General features: G+C 48.3%; 13 protein-coding genes across 13 annotated transcripts; 8 read left to right on the forward strand and 5 right to left on the reverse strand.

Moving 5' to 3' along the window:
- Positions 1 to 318: 318 nt before the first annotated feature.
- I303_105176 (uncharacterized protein) lies at positions 319 to 971 on the forward strand (the record flags this gene model as incomplete). The annotated part of the gene is made up of 3 exons (XM_018408670.1): positions 319 to 493; positions 589 to 671; positions 768 to 971. The coding sequence occupies 3 exons, from the start codon at positions 319 to 321 to the stop codon at positions 969 to 971; spliced, it is 462 nt and encodes a 153-aa protein (XP_018262361.1).
- Positions 972 to 1647: 676 nt separating this feature from the next.
- I303_105177 (uncharacterized protein) lies at positions 1648 to 2325 on the forward strand (the record flags this gene model as incomplete). Its single annotated transcript, XM_018408669.1, has 3 exons — positions 1648 to 1702; positions 1795 to 1898; positions 2080 to 2325. 3 exons carry the CDS (start codon positions 1648 to 1650, stop codon positions 2323 to 2325), a joined length of 405 nt encoding a protein of 134 aa, XP_018262360.1.
- Positions 2326 to 3049: 724 nt separating this feature from the next.
- I303_105178 (uncharacterized protein) lies at positions 3050 to 4069 on the forward strand (the record flags this gene model as incomplete). Its single annotated transcript, XM_018408668.1, has 1 exon — positions 3050 to 4069. One exon carries the CDS (start codon positions 3050 to 3052, stop codon positions 4067 to 4069), a length of 1020 nt encoding a protein of 339 aa, XP_018262359.1.
- Positions 4070 to 4567: 498 nt separating this feature from the next.
- On the forward strand, positions 4568 to 7014 carry I303_105179 (uncharacterized protein; the record flags this gene model as incomplete). Its single annotated transcript, XM_018408667.1, has 6 exons — positions 4568 to 4595; positions 4693 to 4739; positions 4812 to 5189; positions 6212 to 6248; positions 6317 to 6387; positions 6544 to 7014. The coding sequence occupies 6 exons, from the start codon at positions 4568 to 4570 to the stop codon at positions 7012 to 7014; spliced, it is 1032 nt and encodes a 343-aa protein (XP_018262358.1).
- Positions 7015 to 7866: 852 nt separating this feature from the next.
- I303_105180 (uncharacterized protein) lies at positions 7867 to 8801 on the forward strand (the record flags this gene model as incomplete). Its single annotated transcript, XM_018408666.1, has 5 exons — positions 7867 to 7945; positions 8084 to 8146; positions 8209 to 8267; positions 8341 to 8348; positions 8480 to 8801. The coding sequence occupies 5 exons, from the start codon at positions 7867 to 7869 to the stop codon at positions 8799 to 8801; spliced, it is 531 nt and encodes a 176-aa protein (XP_018262357.1).
- Positions 8802 to 9424: 623 nt separating this feature from the next.
- I303_105181 (uncharacterized protein) lies at positions 9425 to 12019 on the reverse strand (the record flags this gene model as incomplete). Its single annotated transcript, XM_018408665.1, has 8 exons — positions 9425 to 9517; positions 9584 to 9661; positions 9739 to 9857; positions 9981 to 10182; positions 10344 to 10831; positions 10903 to 10972; positions 11037 to 11101; positions 11155 to 12019. The coding sequence occupies 8 exons, from the start codon at positions 12017 to 12019 to the stop codon at positions 9425 to 9427; spliced, it is 1980 nt and encodes a 659-aa protein (XP_018262356.1).
- A 1286-nt stretch (positions 12020 to 13305) lies between these two features.
- On the forward strand, positions 13306 to 16363 carry I303_105182 (glycerol kinase; the record flags this gene model as incomplete). The annotated part of the gene is made up of 8 exons (XM_018408664.1): positions 13306 to 13934; positions 14027 to 14226; positions 14301 to 14733; positions 14813 to 14945; positions 15021 to 15469; positions 15537 to 15653; positions 15741 to 15951; positions 16049 to 16363. 8 exons carry the CDS (start codon positions 13306 to 13308, stop codon positions 16361 to 16363), a joined length of 2487 nt encoding a protein of 828 aa, XP_018262355.1.
- A 385-nt stretch (positions 16364 to 16748) lies between these two features.
- I303_105183 (uncharacterized protein) lies at positions 16749 to 17105 on the reverse strand (the record flags this gene model as incomplete). The annotated part of the gene is made up of 2 exons (XM_018408663.1): positions 16749 to 16980; positions 17086 to 17105. 2 exons carry the CDS (start codon positions 17103 to 17105, stop codon positions 16749 to 16751), a joined length of 252 nt encoding a protein of 83 aa, XP_018262354.1.
- Positions 17106 to 18013: 908 nt separating this feature from the next.
- On the reverse strand, positions 18014 to 18315 carry I303_105184 (uncharacterized protein; the record flags this gene model as incomplete). The annotated part of the gene is made up of 2 exons (XM_018408662.1): positions 18014 to 18153; positions 18246 to 18315. 2 exons carry the CDS (start codon positions 18313 to 18315, stop codon positions 18014 to 18016), a joined length of 210 nt encoding a protein of 69 aa, XP_018262353.1.
- An 810-nt stretch (positions 18316 to 19125) lies between these two features.
- On the forward strand, positions 19126 to 21022 carry I303_105185 (tRNA pseudouridine(55) synthase; the record flags this gene model as incomplete). The annotated part of the gene is made up of 4 exons (XM_018408661.1): positions 19126 to 19213; positions 19334 to 20029; positions 20196 to 20812; positions 20909 to 21022. 4 exons carry the CDS (start codon positions 19126 to 19128, stop codon positions 21020 to 21022), a joined length of 1515 nt encoding a protein of 504 aa, XP_018262352.1.
- A 340-nt stretch (positions 21023 to 21362) lies between these two features.
- On the reverse strand, positions 21363 to 23365 carry I303_105186 (uncharacterized protein; the record flags this gene model as incomplete). The annotated part of the gene is made up of 7 exons (XM_018408660.1): positions 21363 to 21551; positions 21621 to 21803; positions 21882 to 22028; positions 22114 to 22204; positions 22328 to 22414; positions 22501 to 23229; positions 23328 to 23365. The coding sequence occupies 7 exons, from the start codon at positions 23363 to 23365 to the stop codon at positions 21363 to 21365; spliced, it is 1464 nt and encodes a 487-aa protein (XP_018262351.1).
- Positions 23366 to 23951: 586 nt separating this feature from the next.
- Positions 23952 to 25225, forward strand: I303_105187 (40S ribosomal protein eS17; the record flags this gene model as incomplete). Its single annotated transcript, XM_018408659.2, has 5 exons — positions 23952 to 23954; positions 24195 to 24277; positions 24581 to 24651; positions 24866 to 24956; positions 25042 to 25225. The coding sequence occupies 5 exons, from the start codon at positions 23952 to 23954 to the stop codon at positions 25223 to 25225; spliced, it is 432 nt and encodes a 143-aa protein (XP_018262350.2).
- Positions 25226 to 26125: 900 nt separating this feature from the next.
- I303_105188 (uncharacterized protein) lies at positions 26126 to 26661 on the reverse strand (the record flags this gene model as incomplete). Its single annotated transcript, XM_018408658.1, has 3 exons — positions 26126 to 26161; positions 26336 to 26598; positions 26655 to 26661. 3 exons carry the CDS (start codon positions 26659 to 26661, stop codon positions 26126 to 26128), a joined length of 306 nt encoding a protein of 101 aa, XP_018262349.1.
- Positions 26662 to 26887: the final 226 nt, after the last annotated feature.

Consider the following 26887-nt stretch of genomic DNA (forward strand, 5'->3'; position numbering starts at 1 on the left):
AACATCCTTTGAGCTAAAAAGCTATAGCAAGCCGTTTCGCCGCTCGATCCTCCTCTTTTACACATCTTTTCATCAGTCAACAAATCCATCAATCAATTACTGCAACAATCGATCAACATCAGTGAAAAGAGGGCACTGCTTCATTCATCATCATCATCGTCACAATCACTACAACAAACCACTTCTTCGTATCAGTACTCGTCAGACCAGAAGACGTTTAGAAGGCGATCTTGGATCACTGTCACAATTTCAATCCATTACATCTGCCCCCTTGGCTTAGAAAGTCGCTCATTCCAGCAACTCAGCAACTCACCTACTATGTCATACCCACCATCCTCACCAAGCTCGTCATCGACGTCCTCTAATAATGGATATCATTACGACTACCGCACGGGGAGTAGCGAGAAGAAGCAGCGTAAAGAGCAGGCGAGGAATACAGCAGCCAAACATCCTTATATGAGTGAATTCAGAGAAAGACGAGGCTCGACATCTGGTGAGTGAGGTGATCATGTTCCATGTTTTCAAATCACATTACCGCCCGAAGCATCTTCTAGGATTGCAGTACTGACCGGTGTATGTATGATTTAGAGGAAAGTACCGGTCCGTACGATTATATACCACCCGCCCGAAGGCAGAAAGGGTTCTTCAGAAGACTGACCTCGTTCTCATGCGTGAGTTTCTGGTTCCCACTGCTCTCTCACGCAAAGCATGGGAATAACATCAAATCTGGAGGCGAATCTTTGGCTGATGTGCAGTAATATTCCCAGTTTGAATTCGATGACTCCGATCCAGTAGCTCGATATCGACCGAGACACGAAGCTATATTTGGCAAGAATCCGGTCTATAGGAATCACCAAATCCAGCCTCAGAATGAGAATCAGGCAAAGATGATACCGTCTGAAAATCAAGCTCCCAACAGCTTTGCAGGTGGGACTACTGGTGGGAGTGGGACAGGCGGAGGATGTGCATAATTTGATGGAGTAGGACCACTCTTGGATATGAGCTAGCCAATTAGTCACCGGACTGCCGGCGTATCAGGCAGTCAAATCTTCCTTCTATAGATTGTTTCTTGGATGATACACTCCCCTTGTTGTTACTTAATACCTTATAATCTCACATTAATGCATCTTTCAATTATGGCTTACCCTCAGCGCGCGCAAATTGCGAGATCACCGAGGTCCACTTATCTTATCATACCATACTGCCTCCCGATCCGTATTGCTGCACAGCGATTCCATACATATGCATGCGAGTCACCAACCGAGCGAAAGACTTAAAAACTTCCACCGCATTCCTCAAGTGGCTGTGCAGACCTTAAGCCTTTCGTCGCGGATCTGATGGTAGATACTAAAAATAGGACGAATTAGCTTAAAACTAAGGGAGATCTGAAACGGGTGCCTGAAAAAGGATGGACAGATGGACAGTGCGCTTTTACCCTTATCAATGTCCGCCTGCCCGAGGAAAATACCATCACTTGCGAGTGCACGAATACACATGTTATGGGATCTACACGAGGGATTTCAGAATGCGACTTGGCCTTGATCGTACATGAATAAAATTGATGCTTAATCAATTCGAAACTTCGATATCCCTTCTCATTCTGTGAAGACCGGGTCATCCGAAAGTACGGCAAGCAGGTGGAAAGTGATGGACAAATCTGCTCAGAGGGTGGTCTCGCAACCGTCTGCGAAGGGTAATATGAGTGAGCAAATGACTTGAAGCTCAATGTCCAGCGAATCCTGCTGCTGAGTTGACGCGTAACAACTCACACCGATTGCGTTCGTCTTGCTGTAGGGCTTGTTCGACAATCGTCAGATCAACGAACTCCAGACGACGTTTCGATATTTAGCTTCTCGGAGGATACCAAAGCAGGATGGTGTGGATGTTTCGGAGCCCGAGTGAGTGCGCGATTCTTCACATTCTCAATCAATCCTGGACCATCTTCTTTCGACTCTGCAAGGACCGTCTCCGTCAACATCGAGGCTGCTGCAAGGATATGTCTCAAAGTAGTGCTATTAGACGAGATGAACCAGCTGATCTGACTTCGTTTCTCCTTTCTTTGATCCAAACCGTATGTAGAAGTCAAGTAACAAAGAGAAGTCAAATCTCGAATCAAGTCGATCCATGACCAACGAGAAACCACCTAGCCAACCAACAAGTACACCACCACCGATCGCAAAATCATCGCCTACCTTCTCAAGCCCGACTTCGTCGCCGCCTACACCCATGCCTATGACTCAGCAAGGCTACGGAGAAACAGCATTCCAGCCGTACTCGGGAGCATTGCCCGAAGTCCCACCTCAACAATTGAGAGTCAGCTATTAGACAGAGAAAGGATGTCCGCGACGTCACCGATTCTCGAGCGCGCACAAAAGTAAGGTAAAAGCTGATTGGAATTGATCAAAAAGACATATAGTACGTTGTAGCCATAAAGTGTAGCATGTACCCCATCTTCAAGTCAGGTCAGGCTGTTCGCAAAGAACGTGCTCATCGATCGTAGAGCTTGACGACCAAAGGATGGTCATGGTAGACAACCCTCTTCACCCATCAGCCTCAAGGCTGTCCACATTCACATCAAACATCAAACACCATATTCATCAATCGAGAATGACATTACACAGCTTTGATTCATTTTATCAGTTTCCCTCGAATTGATCTTCGCTTCATCTTCTGCTCTCTATTCCTATACATGATTTACAAGCTCTAGTCGGGCCAACACTCATCACTTGGTGAACACAACCAATCATGTCCAGCAGTGTGAGCGTCCAGAACGAAGCTGGCAGTATATCTGCAGGGAGACAGAGTAAGTCTCTTCCTCAACCTCACTCGCCTTGTGCTCACTGGATAACCGATAACGCACAATAGGCCTTTTAAGACGACGGCAGAACATATACCGACTCATTGGGGGATTGCTGATAAGGCGAAAGCAAGTGAGTCGCTTTCACCCCAATGTTCGCTATGACCTGCTGACAACAGGTTGTACTCCTCAGCCTCAGACGGGGTATGTGCTCCTCCTCATCGGTGTCTATCTTGTCTGCGCATCCCGACAATGAAGTCCGTTCTGACTCTCCAAGCTAGATCAACACCAATCAACCCCTCCGGCTCATCTGCTTCACCAATACCTCTCTCCGGTCCATTAGCTTCGCTGAGATTGCCACCCGCCTCTCAATTGAGATCAGATAAGACCCTCCCTCCGCCTCGCCCAAATCGCTCTCCGCGTACGAGTGCGTGCCCCGATGATCCTAGAGGTCCAATCTCAGCAGGTCTATACGCGAGTCTTCAAAGGGTCTCATTGCAGTCAAACCAATCAACTTCCTCAAAACCTCGTTCTTGCTCATCCTCAAATACCACTCCAGCCCCGCCCGCCCGACAAGCTAAGTGGGGTACGTATGGCGATACGATATGGTGTGATAGGCCTCACGAGCACTCTGGGACTTGCTGCTGTCTGATTACCAGCCGTAGTCAGAATGATGATCACCAATACCTCTCCGTTCCCTCCCCGTCAAGCAATAGATCTGGATGTAGATGTGGCGAAAGAAGGCTAGAGCAGATAAAATGGATGATCGATAATGATCAAGCTTTAAGGGATCTCGTTCTATCCCGTCTGCCGCCTTCGACACCAACACCATCTCAGCAGACTAGTCCATCTTCAGCTTCACCTGGCTCGAGAAATCGACCACAGCCATCTCAAGTGGAAATTGTCTGGTGCGATTATCCTTTGCATCATCCCGAATCTTGTTGTTGCGCAATTACACAAAAGAGAAATACGGAAGGGAGGAATGAGAGTAATCAAGAACAGTATGATTTAGGTCCACTGATCGACTTCTTCTTCGGTTTAGCCAATCTGTCGGGCGGACCTGGAGATGGTGGAGACGGTGGTTCTGGGCCTGGATCTGTATCTGGAATGGATGGGTTCTGCGAATGTCATGGTCATCCGGGAGGATGTTTCGACGCTTCAGGATGCAGTGGAGGAGGTGGAGATGGAGGGGGTAATGATGGTGGTTCGGGAGGAGCTAGTGGGTGTTCGAGCTCTTGTGGTGGTGGAGGTTGCGGGGGAGGAGGAGGATAGATAGTTAGCCAGCAAATGATGTGAAGAGGTGGAATAAAGGACTGTCAGTTGTTATCTCGTATATATATATATATATATATGTTGAGGCTGCCAACTAGATCTCGAGTAATACTGTAGAACACCATTCCACTGTACATATATGGATGCTGACTCTGCAACGTTCTATGCAATCTGATGAGCAGCGAGCTTCAGGTCGTCAGTCGGATGCCTCCTGTTCTCCAATACCAGGGGTACAATCGTGATTCTTTAATCTAGGCCGAGTGGGGGAAAGGAGGGTGTCAGATCATTCTTCCAGTGTCGCCGCATAGACCGATTTTGATGAGCACCACTTCGCCGTCGATACCTTTCGTCATACGGGTCAATCAGGAAACCTTGAAACATCTTCCAGAATTCAGTGATTGTGAGTTCCCTTGGTCTGTTAGCAGACATTACAGCTAAAGCTTCCTCCGATCGACTGGCAGTGAAGACATACCTTTTCCGATTCGCAATTTCAGAAGGATGAGGCAGAAGGATGGACGAGGATCCAGTCAGTCTGTGTTATCCTATTCCTCCAAATTTTTCGCAACTCGCTCGTACAATCCAGCTGATCCGCCCTATGTGTGGACCTCATATTGCGTATCCAGAAGGGAATGATACGGAGTTGCCTGAATGTCTGAATTGGTCCACCATCGTAAATTTACATTACCCCCTAATCGCTGCTCACTGATGGTCTAGGTTGATGGTTTTCTCTTTGGGGCGGTAGAAACGTTACTATCGCGAGCGACATCAAACCAAATCTTCCACAACGGTAACGGCACTTCCCCAGGTCCATGAGAATACCGTCCGCCCGATCGCTCTTGAACAAACTCCTTGGACATCTTCCGTAGGTAGAGGAAGGAGTACAGAGATTGATTATCGCAAATTCCGTAATCAGAAATTACTCTCCCATCGAAATATCCCATATACACCCCACCAAAACTCAAGCTCACGCTCTGCAGGACGATACACCAATGCCAGCACGCCGTACGCCAAAAGGGATGGGATCCTACTCCTCGTACCGACTCTCGAATTGGATACGGGTAGTCATCCCACAGGTGCAGGTGGGGAAGGACAGAGTGCAGCCGATGGAGGTGGATCAGGGGTAAGTGGGTGTAGTGCTTGTGGATCTTGCGGAGGTGGGGGATGAGCTCGGAAAGGCGGACGTGTATGTATATGTCTTTCAACCAGATCATATCATTTCAATGTTGGTAGGTTCGCAGCTGAGATTGATCGTCTTCTTGAGTAGCATGCATCTCTGCTCTCGACCCGCCAGGGAAGGATGTGTCGGTCGGTGGTTCGCAAGCTCTCTGCACGGAAGACAGCGTTTCATGATACAGTAGCCGGGAGTTATTTTTTTATGGATGTGCCCGTGCGGATCCGCATGATCACACATTAAGCTCTGGCTCATCGGGTCCATGACTTACTTAGCCTGTCTGGACCGCCAAACAAACGAGGCCACATACGCAGACGCAGACACAGAGCGAGTCGCAGACACAGACACCTGGACCGGCAGTCACTGACCGAGATTTCGAGATCAAAGCTGTTATCTGCGATGAGATTCGTGAGAATCACCGCGGCCGAAGTTCATCCGTTATCTTTATCAAATGTTCTCCACGCTCGACGGGAATCGGATATATGATCATTCTAAATCCCGATTGCGATAATCATGCTCTTCGGCGCTAAAAGCTCTTCTTTTGTTTATTCGGCTCAAGGGGACAAACCTAGTACGGACTTACTCATCCTTCTGTTCAAGCACGTTCATCGAATTCTGCCGGACGCTCATGCCGTTCATCGGGGGCTAGAAATCCACCACGAAGCACCTGATGCTTGCTGGGCCATCCCTGGGTCATCTGAGCTTATTTGCAGACTTTAATTACTTGAGGAATAGATTGCTAACGACTAGAATCACGAAAGGGTAAAACTAGGCACTGAATACCAGGCCGCCTCGACAACCCCACCCCAAACGAAAGTTATCTCTATCCTTCAATTGATACATGATTGTGCGACCCAATCATCGGACCGACCACATTCAACTTAACCAGTCTCCAACCCCTCGCTCACTGAACAATTCACCGCGTGCTACCAACCTACCGAGCCTGCACTCCCACATCTCATGGGCAAAAGCCTCTGGTGGTTCTCGAAGCAAATCCGGATATGTCTAGTGAGTCTACTATATTACTCTAACCTCCTGTACGTTCAAATGTAGCTTGGCTGAAAGCCTGCGATCAGTCGCGGACAATGATGATGCCCCGCTTCCATTGAGAGGAGGAGGGCTGTTCGGCTGGATACGGGATAGGAGGGTGAGCTTTCCTGTGATTGGTGCCCCAAGGCAATTACACGATCTTGCAGTCCATTTCTGACTGTATCTGCCTGTAGAAACGGTATGTCTACACCCAGCAAAATAGCACACATGCCTCTGAACTGAACTCCAATACATACACCGCAGGTCTAAAAAGGCTTCCGAGGCCAACAAAAGCAACCTCGAAGCAGGATTGAAAGGCCATACAGCTGCTTCTTACTCCTCCAAGCAGAATACCAAGACGTCCCAAGCGGTAATCACCAACCGAGAGGGATTCCTTGCCCCTTCCACATATTTTGGAAGTGCAAATACTACTACTACAGCAACACCGTTAAACATTTGTCCCGATTCGAAATGCGATGGCTGGGGCAAGAATTGCTCTTACGGTAATGATCCAACATACCTGCATTGGTATTCATCTACCTACGATAATGCACACGGGCATGGGCAAGGCAATGAATTGTCGGGTTATAGTGGTGGCGATTCCAGCGGGTCAGGAGGTGATGCTGGAGGGTGTACCGGAGCAGGAGGAGATTCTGGTGGATATGGATCATCGGGAGATTCGGGAGGCGGGTCGTCTTGTGGAGGTGGATCATCAAGCGGAGGAGGGGGCGGGGGCGGTGACTAGAAAGATTTTGTACCTGGTGGCCGTAGGGGGACTACAGCCTCTCGATCAGAATAAACGAAGCTCGGTTCATTGTTAGAAGATTCCTTTTTATACGAGAAGAGCAGCCCCCCACCCCTCCCAGTGGGGCTTCGAAAATATATCAAATTATGTGCTCTCTAGTGATGGCAATCGAGAGAGGAGTATCAGTAGATAAGGCACAATCTAGATGTCATCTGGGCCCCTCAGGTGGAAGTAACAGGCAGGATCGATGACACGCTTGGGTTCTCGCCGGAAAGTCGAATGGAGTCAGATGGACATGGAGAATGCGAAGTGAGGGATATATCTCGTCGGCATATGCCCGTCATACCTGGGTGTCCCCTTCGCATATTTTTGGATGTATTGCACTACTGAGAGCAGCAGCAGCTTCGGCCAAGTAAATTGTCAAGTCACGGAACGTTCGGTTCGAGGCGTTGATAACCGAATCAGTTACGTCAAGATAAGGATTTTACGGGCAATTTGCGGTGCGCCAAGATGTCCAACAAGCGGAGCCAGTCGGCCGTATCTCAACGACATGATGCAGACAAGGATCGGATATCTCCATACCGCGCTTGGGGATCAGCTCTGCAAGCACGTTCTTATCCATTTCCCTGCCGTCCGGGGAGAAGCGTCAATCATTGAATGTATGGACTTTCAAGAGGAGAAGGATGGGCGCTTGATGTTGATCGTCATGACGTAGTGATTGACAATGAAACCAACACAGCATTCCCGATAAGCTAAAAGTGGGTACAAGGGAGGCTTCAAGGCACAAAGGAACCAGAACAATGCCTCACACGAGCACGTTCGTTTGATCCTCCTTTGGCTCAATTAGACAAGATGGAGTCACCGCCTCGTCAAATTGATTGGACTTGCATCATGACGATGAACGAATGGGAACACCGCTTGGGAATAGCCGGTATGTCCATCAAATGCATGTTCCCCTTCATACACAGCGGTATAAATGGATTCGACTGTCATCATTCATGTTTTCCTTCGATTCTCCATCTGCCCAGCAGGTCCTCCGGAGTACCTCACCTGATGCCTCATTTTTCAGACTCGAACGCTTCTCGACTCAATCCTGAACTCAGCAACAAGAACTTCGCCAGCTCATTGGTGGGTTCATGTCCTCCCAACGCCGCGATCCCACTTTTGGGAAGCTGACGAGATAGTGACGAATAGAAATGTCTGACGATATCATGCGATTGAGGGGTGGTGGATGCTTCGGATGGCTTGATAGGGTCAGTACTGTACAACCTGCACCATGATTCCATTCGGGACAGGGCTGACTGATATACTATCGTATGGGTATAGCGACGACGGTGCGCTTTTCTTCCTCCTTTTATACCTACATGGACCTTTCCTCTCCATCATATTCGCTTCAGCCTAGCTAGCTCAGTACCACGCGTTCGCTGACCCTGTTCGCTGACATCATTGGATTTTGCAAATGTAGAAACAAGACCACCCAAACACCTGCTCCTCCCGAAAAAGCAGTTCCTCTAACCGTCCCAGCCAAACCAGTTCCTACCCCTACCACGACACTCCCTCCTCCCAAACCTGCATTCACGACAAGTTCCCAGACCCAGACGGACACTCGACGAGATAACACCTCGAGCGCCACCGGTGCAGGTGCGTACGCGAGTAATCCAACTATGATTCCTATCGTAGTTGCTCCTCCACCCGATATGGGCAGCACCGGACATCACGGTGGTCATGGGCATGGGCATGGGCACGGGCACGGAGGCGATTCGGGAGCAGGTACTTCTTCCGGATAGGCGGAGGGCATGGACACGGACATACTTCTGCGGGGGGGTCGGCTTGTGGGGGAGGTAGTTCGGGAGGGGGAGGAGGAGGGGGTAGTAGCTGTGGGGGTGGAAGTAGTAGTATGTAGAATCAAATTCGGTTTCGAAGTGGATTCCATCGACGAGAGGCATTACGAACGAATATATGGTCGGTGGTTTGTCAAGTCTGGAGGCTGACATCGATCACGACAATCATGGCGATTTCGACAATCAAACGTTTATATAAGTAATGCAAAGGGATCCAAGCCCCCTCATGGCAAGACATCATGAACAAGATATGGATTTATATGTAAAGGCAAGAAGAAGTCTGAGGGGGATCGAAGATGCAAACTATTCAGCCATTTGCTGTAAATCTCGAGATTGATTGTATCATATCACGACCGCTTGACTAGCAATGAAGCGCATCGTCAAGCCTCACTGAAAGTAGCAAAATATGTTGTGTTATGTGTCATGTTTTATATGCAAGAAGTCTATCAATGTAAGCTATAACCAGGCCCCAAAACAATTTCTCGAGGATATATGCCAAATCTACACGACACCAACATCCACATCCTACACCATGTATCCTTGCAGTATGCTGCTTGTTCATCCTAACTCTATCCCTGCTTATTCGGCTCGGGCTCTTTGTAACTCATCATCTCCCTATCTAGCGAATGCAATCTCTGCAATTCCAATAAAAGCCTAAAAGTCTGTATATGCACAAGTATCATCAGATTTCGCCCGGTATATAGCTGATTCGTGAATTATTGACTCACATATGCTTGCATGTCGACCCATGACCAATGATCCAAAGCAAATCTTTGACCCGCCTCCCCGATTTTCTTCGCCAGATACTACTCAACTCGACCATGATCAGAGTTGTTCGGCACAAAGGCACCAAGTGAACCAAGGATAAAGACCAAACACTCACATCGTGTCCCCTCGAACTATCTATATTACCAGCTTCGTCCACCGGACCAACGAAGAAAGCCATAATGTCGTATAGATCCGAGTAATCTGGTTTGAGCGGTATGTAGTGATACCATGGAGCTGTCAGATCGGTACAGCTGATTAGCTGATGTGGTATGTACGGAACATCTGGCTAGAAGGAAAAAGAAACGATGCTTTGCGATCACAATGGGGTGGGGTATGGTGAGAGATACAGACACTCACTCAACCACTCCATATGCCATTCTGGGAACATTGTAAATTTGATGACGGGGCTACCGGAGCTAAGCAGCCTGTGGAATCGAGACGACCATCCATTTCCGTCGACGTCCAGATTGTATTTGAACACGGCTGCTTGATCGGGCCATACTTTCTCGCCGAACTCGATGGTGTTTGATACCTGTTGACATACTTCGGCATTTGGGCACTACCGCGGTCGAGGTCGAGTTAGTGCGAGCGTAGCAATACAAAAGCACCATTGATTGAGTAAGAGGACCAATCGTCGGAAGGAGGAGGGAAGAAGACAGTTAATATGATGATCAGCACTGAAACGAAACCATCTCCATACTCTATGAGTGTCATACTCACTTGAACGGGCTGTCCGGAAAGCTTGACATCTGCATACGCCTTACTCAGCACCCTTTCCCACCTTCTAACGACCTTATAAGACCCCTCCCCATCCGGAACCATAATTTCCCTCAATTGCTGATTCCACCAAGTATCTCCACCCTTCGGTCCATTGATCATCAAGTGTAACCTCATCCTGTGGGACTCTTTCCAATCTCTTTGTCCCCCATAACCACCAGTAGTCGAACCTCTCCAGAATAGCCTGTTGTCCGTCTTGTCCTCCCACGCGCCCAAGAACGGCTTATCGCTCTCCGTTATATTCATATACGCCTCCATCGGGGTCGTCTGGAAACTGGCATCCCCTGGAAATTTAGAAAGGACCAGTACGGGCTTGAGGATCGACGGTGATCGATGAGCGTAGTCCAGAGACATAGCTCCATGTAGCCGTTTCAGTTCGGGGTAGTCGCAGAAATCCATGGTAGGTAAGTGATCGGCGATGAATGATTTAGCTAAAAGGGATAGCGATATATCAGCCGGAGTCCATAAAAAATTGAGATGCTTGATGCGTTTCAACACCTACGAAGGACAGCATCGGTAGCGTTCTCGGCGCCTGGTCTGATGTTGGCTGGGGAGTCTAGCGGACAAGCTTTCTGACGTATGGAAAACCCTTTCAGCGGATATCCCGTGATGTGGCATGGAATAAGGCCAACTTACGAACCAGCCCCAAGCGGGCGTCCTGTTGGGATCTTCAAGCGCTTTCAACTCTGCTTCATCGAAATCTGTTACGTTTTATCAGTTGGATGCAAGTTGGAAAAATCTATTGAACACTCACATTTGCCCTCTTTAGTCAAAGACATCGCTCTAACCCTCTGATCTTTGCCGAGAACGACACTTCCCGTATCATGATCACTACCCGTTATCTTCAAATAGAAACCTTCGGGTAAGTCATCGACGAATCCACCTATAAGGCCTTGCAGATGTTTAGGTCTTGCCGCATTTGCTCTTTCACCCGATAATCCTACACCTTGTTTACTTATATCTAGCGTGTACGTGAATCCGGTACCTTCCAAGGCTTTACTTCTAGCTATAAATGTTGCAGGATTGAGCGCATGATGAGGTAAAAGATCCCTCATGAGCTGATCGTAATCATCCACTATCTTGATATTGTTCCTCTGGCAAAATTCGAACCACACATCGAATCCGGCCGGCGGGGACATCCTATAACGCTTCTTGTATTCACTGACGGCTTGTTGGAGGGTTTTGGATTGCGAAGCAAGAAGGTTGGTCCATCGAGTCTCGGCACGTTCCATCAATTCGTATATCGGGTGTTCCGCTTTTATCCCTTCTCTACTTGGTAATAATGTTGCTGTACCCTTATCTCCCCAGAAGAGGGAGGACCTCCGACCTCTCCGACCTCCTTTCACGGCGAAGCCTAGTGGAGGAGGCGGTATACGTTCTATACCGAGCCCATGCCGTATACCGAACCAATATAGCAGGAAGAATATCACCATCAGATATAGTATCTTCTTGGGACGCCTTATCGGACGCGGCACGGAATGAGGGATCATGCCTACAGAGGAGAGGGGGAAGGAAGTCGAGTGAGGAGAGGGGGCGTTGTGGGTTGGAAGCGATCGGGACCATTTCTGTTTGGGCGATACCCCATACGGAGCAGGCGACCGAGAGCTTTTGGGAGGCATGTTGAGGGGATCGACCGAGACCTTGTTAGAAAGCCAGAATTTTGCTTGACGCAGGTTATGATGCCTCGTTCGTCACTCTCATCCCTCTACCTGTGTATAGCGAGAAGATCTACGGGAACCTGTGTGTGATATACTCTTGAACGTCAGTTATATCGGTCAGAATGAGGACCGACTAATCTAATTTGTTGATATCCTCGTCCCAGATGATCAAACTCTAATCGAATAAACGTAAACGCGACCTCATACCGACGCGGCAGATTCCCACGGTGATTCCCGCGGCTAATGGTAAAAGCCACGCGAGTTGACTGAGTCCAGATCGTGTTTCCTCGCCTGTGTGCCTATTTTCCCCCCTTTTACCCCTTGAACGCCACGGGAGGAACCGAGATTAAATGGCATATCGATAGCGTCAAAGCAGGTATCAGGCTCTCCCAAATATAGAATCGCACCCCAAGGGGCGAGAACGGGGGGACATGCATGCATCACGGAGCAGCGGTCCGGATACCCTAGATAACTCAGGATCTGCTCACTTGTAAATTAAGGATAAATCACGAATTTAACCAATAGAAATGACAAAATACGCAGTTCGGTAAGAGTGCGGCAACAGTCGAAATATGACGTTTTTCTCCCTCTGAGCCAGGTTAAAAGAGTTCTAGTAGGCAAAACAGCCTATAACGCTCTCGTAAGTAACCGCTTGTTGCAAGTGACCGAGCACAGAAGGGGAAGGAAAAAGAAAAACGAAAAACCCAAAAACCTGAATCAGTCAGCCTGGCCTATAAGACACTGCTACGTCTAGATAGTGCTGTGTAAGTCAAACGAAACTAGCCCTACCTCCCCTCTTCTCATCACATATCTACTCTGTCGAAACGTCCCCATCAAACAATCCCTCTTTGTCATCAAACAGTGCTTTGTAGTGATAAATTCGAGAAAATCCAGCGATTAAAGCAAAACAATCGGGAATTTTCTTGGCTGATTCGTTATCAGTGACTTACTTTACACGACACGGACAAAGGATCCACCGGCCCGTATAAGTCCCGCACATCCGCCCTTCTTTTGGACTTTTCCGGCCTTCCTTCTCCTTCCTGCCTTGACTCCTTTCTTCGAATAGGTATAACGAATCTGCTCTCTATCGCTGTCAAAGTGGATAGACCTCGTGACCAGCATTACACGCTAACTCGATTAATCAAGAAATTTCAAGAGACGTGTACAAGCCAAGCCAAGACATTTTGAATACGGTCCGTACGCGATAACAAAGGAATATCGAATATCGAATACCGGTCCTATCCAAAATGTCGCGACAACCTCCCGTAGACTTGCAGATGTCTTCAATGAAGAATCCATCTCCCTTAGCTACCAGTCAAACTACCACCCCCGTTTCTTCAGCTGGAGTAGGAGGTGGATTCAACCAATCAGGCGGATTCACTCCGGTATTCGAAACTTCTCCTCAAGTCTCACCTGCCAATTCCAGAAGACCATCTATTTCTGGAATTCAGGCCCCCGTACCCAGACGACTCTCAGAAGTAGCTTCCGGCAGACCGTCCTTCTCGCAACAACCACCTCAGCAGCAGCAGGGGATGCAGCGACAACTCTCGTATTTTAGCGGTGGAGACGGGAACGCTCCCCCGCCCACCGGTGGCAGTGTAGCGGGTGGTTTCAGCGGAGGAGCGTCTCTGTCAAGAAGAGGATCAACCGCTTCTCATATGTCATCTGGACCTAGACCTATCCAGCGACATGATTATTCCGGACCGACAACCCCCTCTTTGCTTTCCAGAGCAGGTTCCCCGACTCTCCCGCTGGGTAACGATCATACTCAAGCTCCTAGGGCGTACTTCGAAGGTGCGGGTGGATTCAGTGGGTTAGACGGAAACAGGGAACTCAGACAAGGTCAATTTATTGGTTCATTGGATTGTGGTACTACGTGAGTTATCCCCTCTCTATTCACCTGATCTTCAGGCCCTCAGACGTGAGCCCATTAAAGAATAGGTACTGATGACTGATGTCACTCCGCAGATCTACTCGTTTCATTGTCTTCGACAAACGGGCTAAGATCATTGCCGAACATCAAACCGAGTTTGAGCAAATTCTACCCCATGCAGGATGGCACGAACATGATCCTGAAGCGCTGGTTGAGGCCATGACCGAATGTGTGAACAAGGCCGTCGAAAAATTAGAATGGATGGGCTGGTCGAGAAAGAGCATAAAGGGTATCGGTGAGTAACGCAATAACAATCTTCCCAAATTTTGCTTGGCCTGTGCTTATTGCAATGCGTTGATCCGTTCTCAGGTATTACCAATCAGAGAGAGACGACTGTGTGTTGGTCGCGCTCGACCGGTAAACCGCTATGTAACGCTATAGTATGGGACGACTCCCGAACCTTGGGGGTTGTACGTGAATACGAGAAGAAGCTGGAAGAGGAAGGTTTGGATATCGATGATGAGGAAGAAGACTTACATGGTGTACCTGAAGACGTCGAAATCGGTACGGGTGGTGAAGATGCTGCCTTTGGCGAAAAGGGAGATGTCGTAGTCGAAACTGAGGATGGTCAAAAGAAGGAGGATGGTCTAGTTGAGAAAGTCGGCCAGAAATTGGAAAACCTCGGATTAGCTGAAAACGAGTCAAAGACCAAGACCGAGGAAAAGACTATACCTCAGACCAACGGAGATGCGAGTGTACATGTCCACAAGAAGAGGAAGGGTAAAGAAGGCATCGTCGACGTGTGAGTTCCGTCATTTATGGCCTGGCATAATATCCGCTGCAGATTCCAGCTGACAATTGATCATGAATTGCTCACACAGCACCGGTATCCCCCTTTCCACTTACTTCTCAGCCATCAAACTTCGATGGATGCTAGATCACAACCGGGATGTCCACAAAGCGCACGAGGACGATGATCTCATGTTCGGTACCGTTGACACTTGGCTTGTTTACGTGAGTTTTCAGATAATTCCCGAATGAATCCAACGTGTTGCCGAGTGAATATACTGACGGTCTCTTTCACCTCAGGCTTTGACGGGTAGAGAGCAAGGCGGACTACACATCATGGACGTAACCAACGCCTCTCGTACCCTGCTCATCTCCTTGAAGACCTTACAATGGCACCCACCTCTCCTCCGATTCTTCGGTATAAGACCATCAGTCTTACCTAAGATCGTCTCTTCCTCAGAGATATACGGTACCATCTCCGAACGGTGCGAGACCGCTTTGACGACCGTGCCCATCGCTGGTATCGTCGGAGATCAACAAGCCGCTTTGGTAGGAAACAAATGTCTCAGAAAGGGTGAAGCGAAATGTACTTATGGTACTGGTGCTTTCGTCTTGTTCAACACTGGTGAAGAATGTGTCCGATCGAATTACGGCTTGATCTCCACCGTCGCGTTCCAAGCTGGACCAGACGCGAAGCCCATCTATGCTCTTGAGGGTTCCATCGCTGTTGCCGGATCTGCTATCAAATGGTGAGTCCACGCATTTTGATCTAACTGCCTAGTCCGGGCGATTAATGACGAGACCATGCTTTTGCAGGCTGAGAGATCAGATCAACTTGATCGAAGAGTCTTCCGATATGGACATCCTTGCTGGATCAGTGGCAGATACGGGTGGTGTATACTTTGTTACTGCTTTCAGTGGTCTTCTCGCTCCGTGAGTATTTTTCGGATTATCAGAATCATGACTGCTCCCTTCGGCTCTGCAAATGTGGCGACTAACGATCTTCATGGCGTCGTACAGTTACTGGGACCGAGAAGCTTCAGGAACGATCATCGGATTGACGTCATACACCACTTCAGCTCATATTGCTCGAGCCACTCTGGAAGCTGTATGTTTCCAAAGCAGAGCGGTATTGGACGTGATCGAAAAGGAGAGTGACACGAAGTGTGAGACCTTGAAGGTTGATGGTGGAGTAACAAACTCGGACCTGGCAATGCAATTACAAGCCAACGTGAGTGCGAGGCACTACGTCTCTGTTTTGTTTGACCCTTTTCAGAATTGTGCTGGTTAATCAATTTTGACTGACACGGTTGTTCACCTCGTGGTAGATCGGTGGATTCAATGTGGCTAGACCAGCAATGAGAGAATCGACTGCCCTGGGTTCCGCACTCTTGGCAGCCAGCGCACTGAAATTGTTCGGCTGGGATTTGTCTAAGCCTGAGACACTGGCCGATGTGAATACTGCGGGAGTGCATATCTTCGAGCCTGAATTGCCGGAAAAGGATCGACGCAAAGCTATAAGAGGATGGGAGAGGGCGGTGGACAGAGCGAGGAAGTGGCATGAGGAAGGCGATGAGGAGGAAGAGGAAGAGAGGTATGAGGAAGAAAGAGGGTTGAGCAGATTACCGTCAAGAGAGCATTAGATCATGTCGAGTAAGAGTGATTGGCAGAGGTATTCTTAGTCGTTGACGAGGGCAGTATGATCAGTTGGGAAGGAGAGGTCCTCTGGCGGGAGGGGGGATGGGGGGAAGATGGAATTGGGTTGATATTGTACGATTGGGCGATGGTATAAATGCATAGAAGTCATTTTATCCACATTGTACATTGGTACACGGGTGCATTCGATGGAAAGCCAAATGGAGTTGCTCGAGGTGGCTTTACAGACATTGGGTTTCACATAGATAACCTAATTACTTTTAGACCTTACTCCATACTTCGTAGTATAACTATCCCATCTGGGAATTGAAACCTCTGTATGATCTAGTAACCCCTACTCCCCTGCCGTACCGAGCACCTGGCATCTAGCACCTAGCACCTCGCACAAGCCATCAACCATTTCCCAAAATGATCAGGACCGCATCCCGCCGGATTACCCAGAGCCTCGGACCCGAGAGGCTGACTACGCGTTCCTTCGCCTTGCGGAGGGGTATCTATGAACGGCTTGATTAGTGGTTTCTTGCCTGCTTCAGGCTGAGTGGTTATCGGATCGTTCGACGAGGGAGGTTGTTGGGCAGTAGGGGGATCCATCTCTCGGGAGGGACTATTTGAACGCCAAATGCGCCAGGTTGTAAGCGATTCGACATCAGTTGTATTAGGAGTTCAGTCGCAGGGATTGGCGTGGTCCTGTATATGAGATTGTACTTACGGGAATTTCTGTTCTGCCATTCTGAATTATCCTTCGTTTCAAGGCTGTAAGGCAAAGGTGTTCGCGAGGATTTGGATTCTCCTTCAATTGTGAGGGGAAGCAAAACTAGCTTTAGTATACTGTATAATCGGTGTATCGGATAGGTGAGATGTTCCTCAGTCGGTGGAGTATGTTATGTATTCGCAAGGCGCCTTAGATGTCCACGGAACAAAGAGAATGGCACAGGATTGACACATGCGACGTTTATATATCTTAACGATAAGACATCTGGAGACCGAATTCTAAGCAGAACGCATCTGGTCAAAAATGCATAATGCACAGCCGCTTACATCATTCTGATTGAATCTTCATACTTGATAGTGGGAATTGCATGATCCGATGAGATAGGAGAGTTGTGCGTTGGAATTGGTTTGCTCAAAAGAACCAATTTGGTGTTTGTCAGAACGAACGTGCTTGATTGGTATGGGGAGCATGTGCTATTTCGGTACATCGCCAAGAAACACCGCGGCCGGTATGATACGGTCTGGCTTGTGTTGTATGTTACGGTAAATCCCAAGTGATCGACGTGCGAGCATGCGGGGCATGTTGATATATGCGATACTTATTGTTACATTCTATCGATACATGAGGTATATGTGGACAGACCAGGTATTTACAACGGATCGCATCTATTTGTCCTTCACTCAAGAGCTATTCGTGAACGCGCATGCCGTCATGACATGACTTGAGTCCTGCTAAGCTTAGCTCAGCTTGCACCGGCTACAGCAGCTATCACACCGTAATTCTTTCGGTGGCCTCGTCGTGGTCTAGCTCGTGGCTCGTCACTACATGGTCGTCATCAGTAAAGCCTGATACAGCTTTGTCAACAGGAAGAGTGGAGGACTCACTCGAACTGTATCCGTAATTGCAAAAAACGCGAATCAATTGGTTAGCCCACGATACCCTCGAGCAAGGAGATCATAGGCGAAGGGTTTACAGCTCTGGAAGAACAACAACAGCCTCCGCCTCTAAGTCTCATCGGTCGTTTCTCGTTCTCGCTCTCGTTCTTGTTAGGCATGGAACGACTTTCTGATCCAGCGCGGCGGACGGTATCAGCCTGGAACTCGTTTGTACCAATACTAGTGGGATCAGTAATGTATGAGGGATCAATGCTCACGCACCTTTCTGGTTGGCAGACTTAGGCTGGGAATTCGCCTTGGAGAAAGTGCCGAATATTGACAAGAAGGACATTGCGCTCAATGCGTTCAAGTATTGGTCTGGTAGAGTGTCAAGCGATTGAAGTGAGATGCACGTCCAGTCTAGGATGATAGTCTGCGTTGTCTGTCTGTTTGTTTGAGACACTTGAGGAATGGTGATTGTTGTCAGCTTTTATATCATATCTTATCGGAATCAGCCAGGGCATCATTCCTTTAAGTTACACAGCATGACGAAGATACACAAGCCGGTGAGTGGTCAAGTTGGGCCGTTGACAGAATACTTCGGTTGAAGCGGTGTTGACGAGCGTTTCATTGACAGCCGATCACAGCTGATGTTCCTGCATGAGGCAAGGACTCTCTTGTGCGCTTGTCTGACTTGAAAAACATATGACTGGACAGGAAGTACTCAGGTATGTGACACAAAGGCAAAGTACTTTACCTTCAGACTCGTGTATCTCGGCAACCGTGAGCTTTAGCGTTATCTCGCTCACAGCCTCTCTGTTCCTGACAGACCGCTGAGTGCCACATGCAGTGTTGAGCGGTATTATCCACCTGTTTGAGCTAGCATCGGAAGCGGAGACACGCTGAATCTCCGTGCAGTCAGGAGTTTCCACAAAATATATCCTCTCGTCCTCGATTTTTTCGATATGACTGGTGCAGCCTAAATGGATGCTCATAGCTAATTTACTGCTGATCTCATATCAACCTCAAATAATAATCGACTTTCCAACAGACCCTCAACTAGGCATAATCAATCCTAGATAGAGATCTAACGGAGTGTTGTAGATAGTATATATTCTCTTTTGGCCTCTTTGTCATCATATTAGACAACACATCATCAAAAATGGCCTCCCTCACAGATGGTCAAGTGACGACTCTGCAACAGTCTGAAGATTACGCTATCAAGAGTGAAGCAGTCACCCCCAAGCTCGGTGAGTGACTTCATCATCTGTAATCTTTCGCAAAAGATTTCTCATTTTTCCTTGGCGAGGGAAATGATTGTGAGGAGAAGACTAGCTAACTATACCTCCTACTTGATCGTGCAATTTCAGACACTTCACAATGGCCTCTCCTGTTAAAGAACTACGATAAACTCCTTGTCCGATCTTCCCACTTCACTCCCATTCCTACCGGTGTATCTCCCCTCAAGCGAGACCTGCAGACATACGTGAAATCAGGTGTGATCAACCTCGACAAACCGTCCAACCCATCCTCGCACGAGGTCGTCGCCTGGCTCAAGCGGATCCTCCGAGTCGAAAAGACCGGTCATTCCGGTACTTTAGATCCCAAAGTCACCGGATGTCTGATCGTCTGCATAGACAGGGCTACTCGATTAGTGAAGTCTCAGCAAGGTGCAGGAAAAGAATATGTCTGTGTAGTCCGATTCCACGATGAGATTGCCGATGGAGAAAAAGCCGTAGCTAGAGCTTTGGAGACTTTGACAGGTGCCCTCTTCCAACGACCGCCTTTGATTTCCGCGGTGAAGAGACAGCTCCGAGTGAGGACGATTTACGAGAGTAAATTGGTGGAATACGACGATAAGAGGAACATGGGTGTTTTCTGGGTATCGTGTGAAGCGGGAACATACATCAGAACGCTGTGTGTGCATCTGGGACTACTCTTGGGAGTCGGAGCGCACATGCAAGAGCTCAGAAGAGTCAGATCGGGTATCACGGGCGAGAACGATGATATCGTCTCGATGCATGATGTCTTGGATGCTCAGTGGTTGTTCGATAACACTCGAGATGGTGAGTCGGATTTGCCTCCATTATTCCTATGCCAATTTCCCCATTTGCCCATTCGCCCATTTGCCCATTCGCCCATTTGCCCAATTTACCATCATCATCTACAACCTCCCGTCATCGGGATGTATCTTATGTCAACGCTAAAATGCTTTGTTGTGTCACATCGCAGAATCATACCTCCGACGAGTGATCCGACCGTTAGAATCCCTCTTGACCAACTTCAAGCGAATCGTCGTGAAAGACTCCGCCGTTAACGCCGTCTGTTACGGTGCAAAACTCATGATTCCCGGTCTGTTGCGATACGAGACCGACATCGAGGTCAACGAGGAGGTAGTACTCATGACTACCAAGGGAGAAGCCATTGCCATTGGAATAGCTATGATGTCGACGGTCGACTTGGCCTCATGCGATCACGGGGTCGTAGCGAAAGTCAAGCGATGCATAATGAACAGGGACCTTTACCCTCGAAGATGGGGTTTGGGACCCAAGGCACAAGAGAAGAAGAAGATGATCAAAAAGGGTGAATTGGATAAATACGGGAAATCGATCGATGGTATAACCCCCCAAAATTGGAAGAAGGATTACGTCGATTATAATGCGACCGCGGAAGACGCTTCTTCGTCCGCTGCTCCGTCGACGCTTCCGACTCAACCTGCACCTGCACCTACGGCTAGTATCGCGCCGATAGCCTCGACTGCGACCGAGAGCGAGGATAAGAAGAGGAAGAGAGACGGAGAGAGCGAGGTGGCTGCTACTCCTTCAAAGGCTGATGGCGAGAAAGCAAAGGTGAGTAAAGTCTGTTGCGCTCGATTCATCTAGGTCAAAGATCATGTAGACATGGGCTAACGGTCCATCATTCCGCTTTGCCCATCGCAATCGCAGAAAAAGAAGAAGGTCAAGACTGAGGATGGAGTAGAGCGGGAAGAGACAGCTGAAGAGCGGGCAGCCAGAAAGGCAGCTAAGAAGGAGAAGAAAGAGAAGAAGGCTGCTGCGTAAATGGGAGTCCGTCATCCTATCATATTTCGTTTTATACTTCACATTTTGATTTCTTGGGGTATCATACCTGTATGTATTTGCATCTGTTCCATCGTTGCTATGATTGTAGCTGCTACTGGCTGTTTACACTCGGAGTACTCAAGCACTCTCGTGAGAGCTGGTCCAATGCTGATTCGGGGCTCCATTGCCATCCATCCGGTCAATATGCTATTTCATCTCCCATCGAGGTGCTAAACTATCGGTTCACCACACTTTTGTATATATACAACTACTGAAACCCCGTACTGAATCTGTGAATCGATTCACCGATCGACGCACCGTTTATCGCTACAATATATCATCAATCCACCTTCAAATCCAGGTCGAACTCCCTCAAACTGTCGAAGTAAGTCTTGAAGAAATCGATATAATACCTGACATCGTGCGACCCAGCTGTCTCCCTGATTGAATGCATCGATGATTGCGCCAAACCAATATCGACGGTTCGGACATGCGTTGAGAGATGTGGTCCGACCGTCGAACCGCATGTCTATGGAGCAAAGTATAGTTGAGTCTAGGTCAGCAGGGACATGTCAAGCGAAGAGTGACGACCGCTCACAGAGTCATTCCTTATTTCGAATTCCTGCACGGGCACGCCGGCTTTCTTGGCCACTCTGCGAAGTAAGAAGGTGGTCTGAGCATTGGAGGTATACCGTTGATTCGCATTGGTCTTGATCACTATCCCGCCGTTAATATGCGGCGAATGGTTTGTTTCGTATTTGTTCTCGTAGTTTGGATTGACCTGCAATATGATCCGTTTCGTGTTCAGCTGATCTGGTCGGTCGTAGCGGTGGAAGCGCCCGTTGAGACGGAAACTTACTGCATGACCCATATCTGCAGATACCAAGAAACTGTTCGCCAGGAGATTATGATAGCCTATCCTCTCGTATTCCGGTAATTGTGTTATTCGCTCGACGAATGACGGTAGTAAATTTGACTCTGCTCCGTGATGAGAAACACTCCCGACCTAAAGTAAGCGGAGTGAGCGGAATGATCAGCTCTGAGCCACGATAAGTGTCAAGGCGGGATTGAGATTTGGACACGTCACCCACCTCCTCGTTGTCGAAGAGGATCACACATCGGATGGTGTCCTCGTTGTTTCCATTGTCAGCGGCTTCTATCAGACCTTCGATCGTGCAGAATCTGGGCATCAATAATCGATTAGCGGGTGCTCTAATCGGGATGATTGTCTTGGCTAGAGAAGGCATGAGGGGTGTATGCGGCAGTAGACCTGGCGATACTGAGTTTGAAAGGGTGATTGCTCACGAGGTCATCAGATTATCGCATCTAGGGCTGAAAATGAACTCGTTCGACAGACCACCCACGGTGGAAGGTTGAGTGTCATAAAGCGACCTGCGAGAACCCATGAGTTAGCTGACAAATTCATGACTTCACTCTTCGAGACCACTGGATATGCCAAAGTCAGAATTTGATCTCACAGTTCGAAATCCTGTATGTCCGACACCTCACAGCCCAATTCGTCCGCCAATACAGCCAACAACAACGGATGATGCTTGCTTTCCATCTTACTGATATCATCCTCTCTTTCACCCCTATTAGGCGTATTTGCCCCGCTCTTGAACGCCTGGGGCGTTCCAGATCGAGATATCCCAGACGGGTTGTTTAGTTGATCTGATACCAGTCCGATCATCGGCAGGAATTCAGTCTCTTTGTTGAATTTCAAGGCTTCGTTGATAGTTCGGTCCAAATGTATCGCTAAGGTCGGTATACGTAATAACGGTCGATCAATCTTGACCAACTTAGACGTGAATCCTGTATTTGCGTTATTCGTCGAGACGATCACTCGCCCTGCTAAAGATAGGTCTCGGTCGAACCATGTAGCCCATATTCCACCTCCGTACAACTCGCAGCCCACTTGCAAGTAGCCCGCTTTAGACTTCTTGGAGATAGGGCGGACCTTCAAGCATGGTGAGTCCAGGTGTCCTACTGCGAAGGATATCGAGGTGTTCACCGAAGGTTTGGTGGGTAAGGTGAATGCAACGAGGGAAGATTGATTCCGAGTGTAGAATAGTTTAGAGCCGCTCTTGAATGATTGTAAGTCGATGTTCTTCTCGGAAATTCGGGTGAAGCCGTTTTGCTCGAGTTTGGAGGTGAGGTTGTGTACTGCTTGAAAAGGAGTTGGAGAAGCTGTGACGAAGTCGCAGAATCTGTATGCAGAGGTTAGCTTTGATTTTGCTAGAGAAACGGATCGAGGGAGAATAGGGTGACGCATCGTAGTGGATTGGGGTTTGGATATGAGACGTACTTTGTAGCATCGACAGGAGGCGATGGAGGAAGCTTCATCTTGATATAGATGTGTCTAAATCACGAAGCTGTGGCTTGAAGAAGAACAAAGGGGATCGCTTTGATTCCTTCGACGGAGACAATCGGAAAAAGGACAATGCAATCTCATTGACTATGAATATGACAACATCCTTTATCGACTCATATTCAATTCACCATCATCCGTTCGTCCATTCGTCTGTCACTATCTCATGTCTCAGGGTGAACACGAATGATCATGTGGTGATCATGTGGAGGTGATTGCTGGATTCGGTGAAGACCGAGAATCAGACCGGCTTGTTGGAGAGCGCGACCATATCGGATATAGTGCTATCGCCGATTTTTGAAGATACCTAGCGTCTCTGCCACACGCCCCTGCCATCCGTATGGTGAGTGGCATTTTCAACCATTTCTCCGCCCTGGCCATTGAGAGCTCGATTCCACCGTGTGCTTGCTCCTCTGCCTTGGTTTGGTTGCATTACCGTCTGTTGCTCCCTGACCGTTGGCTGCTGCTCGTTGCCTGTGTCAAGATTCGACAACACCTCTGACTAAAAGTGTTAAATTTCCTTCAAGTTAGCTAACCTTTCTTTTTCAGCAATCATTCAAAATGGTGGGTAGCATTTCTTGGTACTATCTTGCTGTAGGAATTGGAGGAGACCGCGCTGACCTAGTCCTCATCCCCTTTCTCCCTACCTCTCGCTATCGCTATCTCTGTCGTCGTCGTCATGCGCCCACACACCTCGATCTGTTAATGACCAATCATCAACCATCAAACCCTCAATCAAATATGACTATTGGACTATGACGGATAATGTAATCTCGCATGGATGGATGGATCAACGGATAATAGGGTCGAGTTAGAACTAAGACAGTCAAGCGAGCCTCTAGAGTTCTCATCGAGAAATACTACCCTCGACTCACGTTGGATTTCCAGTAAGTTATCACTTCCACTATGCGAGCCCAATTAGTTCGGTCGAATGATTGGCAAACGAAACGGAGAGTACGATAGAGATAGTTGCGGAACACAAGAGGCAGAAGATAGTGTGTATCTGGCAACATGAAGGAAGATGTCGAGCGTTTAGGAAAGAAATCTGCAGGGTAGAGAAACGAGTGAATGCGGATCAGAAGAGCGTTCCGGACTAAAGAACGAACGGGAGGGAGATTGGCTCAGCCAAGGTCGAAACAGTCGATCTGAAGGGACAAATTTGCTGACCCCGTGCGCGCTCTCGCCAATAGCACCAACAAGAGACTTCTCGATGAAGTAGCTTCGGTCCCCTCCAAGAGACTCCGAAACAAGGTTGCCGGTTGTGAGTGTGGTCTCTTATTACTCCTCCGGAAGGGTCGAGAGGGATATGCAGGATTGCAAAGGAATAGTGTGAAGCAAGGATATGGAAACAGATATAGAAACAGGATTGGCGAAACAGCATATCCTTCTCTAACCTAAGCCGAATCACATGACAAAAAGTCATCAACCGTTACAAGAGAAGGGGCTTCATACTGATTTCTGTCTACCCCTCCTAGTCACCACCCACTTGATGAAGAGAATCCAAAAGGGTCCCGTCAGAGGTATCTCCTTCAAGTTGCAAGAGGAAGAGAGAGAGCGAAAGGATCAGTGGGTGTCTGTTTTCTGTTTTCTTGGATCAATGTCAGGGAGAAAGTGTAAGGATGTCATACTAACATCGGTGGTTATCGTTTAGATACGTACCGGACGTTTCTGCTCTTGCCGCCAACGCCGATGCTCCTCTTGAAGTTGACAACGAGACCAAGGACCTCCTCAAGTCGTTAGGTTTCGATGACCTCAACGTCAACGTCGTCTCCGTCTCTGCCAACGCCCCCCGAGAGCGAAAGACCCGATTCGTCCCCGGTGCTAACCGAGCTTAAGGACCCACCTATCTGATTAAATGATAAAATTGGAAGATGGATTCGGTAGCTTTGTAGATTTATGGGCCTGGTGATGGATACGATTTCTGACTCATACTCATAATAACGAGGGACTCATGTGTCCGACGTCATGCTCCGGTCTGGGAGTGAGAGGGCTTGTAATCTGTATCCGCCTGGAGTTCACGCCTGCCCCGAGTGCTATGGAAGATGAGAGGAAATCGTTAGTTCTCAATAAGAACACGACGTCTACATTCCTTCCTTCTTTGTCTCGGTCATGCCCTCAGGGGATGACCAGTAAAGACTGGACAAGAAGCGGGATCCGCGATCCATAGCTGAAGAGTATCTGGGCAGGACACGCCTGACTCGATGAGGTAGTGGCTAAGTCATGAGTGAGATCAAGTGAGATTGAGACTTTCAAATATCTGACCCGGGCGAGTGAAGGCTGTCAAGCATAATCATGAGCTGGAGCAACCCTGGCCACCGGTCATGCTTAAGCATCAGTCGTCTGAAAATCGGTCAAGGCGTAGCGAGGGTGTAAGGAAATGATCATTGTTGTTCTTGCCTGAGCCTGAGTCCGATACGGGCATACATTTCGCAAAGCACAAATGCTGTATACAGCTTGATATCTACATTAGTGGTTTTCTAGATTTCCCGTATTCGTGACCGTTTCGTGAAGCCAGTGTCAAAAGGACTCTAGGTATACATGTGGTCATTTGTATGTGGCCGAGAGTGATTCATGTCACTCTGTCTATAACATGGAGTGGAGTGACAGCCTTATTGCTGTGTTGCTTGAATGCTCATTGTCGGAGTGATGCTCTTGATACGAAACGCTCGAATGTGCTGAGGTTGTGATTGATGGAGTACTTTCGAAGGGAATTGAATTAGGCCGTGGTGATTTGCTTATTCCCAAGCTTTCTTGGCTCTTTGCCGTTTCGCCTAAACATGAATGTGAACAGAACCGTCAGCGCAATCGTACAGTTTTTCATGGCCAAGGAGTTTATCGTTTGTGAAGCTGAAAGCCAAACCACCAATTTGTTATGGATAATCGAGATAGCGAGAACGAGCTATCTTTGTATGACACCTCATTGTCCAAGAGTACGACCAACTCACCTTCTTCTCTTCCCGCTCTTTCACCCGATTACCCAACTTCTCACTCAACTCGACCGCCCTTTCTTTACCCTTCTCACTACGTGCTTTCTGCTTTTTAGAGACCTGTTTGTTCTTCGAATGCTTCTTTTGGGACTTGGCAACTTGCCCCGAAGGGTTGATCATCGTCGCTGGTAATCTGGCATTCTTGGCTATTTTCGATGGTTGGACTGGAACGATTCCAGCTCCAGCTCCGGTCCCTGTAGAAGGTCCTGCTTCTTCTGGTCCTGGATTGTATATCAGCCGACAGCCATAATTCCGGTTCATGATGAGTTGATCTCACCTGCCATCCTGATCTGCTATAGTCCTTCTCTTCGTTTGAGCCTTGTAACACTTAAAGTAGTTGCAGATGTAGGCTGAGTATAGAGATTTAAAGTACCACCCGCAGGATGATGATAATTTTGAAATGGTTGTTCAAAAATGGTCCCGTTGAGGGTAATAAGTCTAATTTCCATCAAGTGTTCCTGGCAAGAACGCGTCAATACGTCCATTCGCCCTTTCGCAGAAATCAGATTC

This window comes from Kwoniella dejecticola, chromosome 6 (assembly GCF_000512565.2).
Source record: "Kwoniella dejecticola CBS 10117 chromosome 6, complete sequence".
Taxonomy (NCBI): domain Eukaryota; kingdom Fungi; phylum Basidiomycota; class Tremellomycetes; order Tremellales; family Cryptococcaceae; genus Kwoniella; species Kwoniella dejecticola.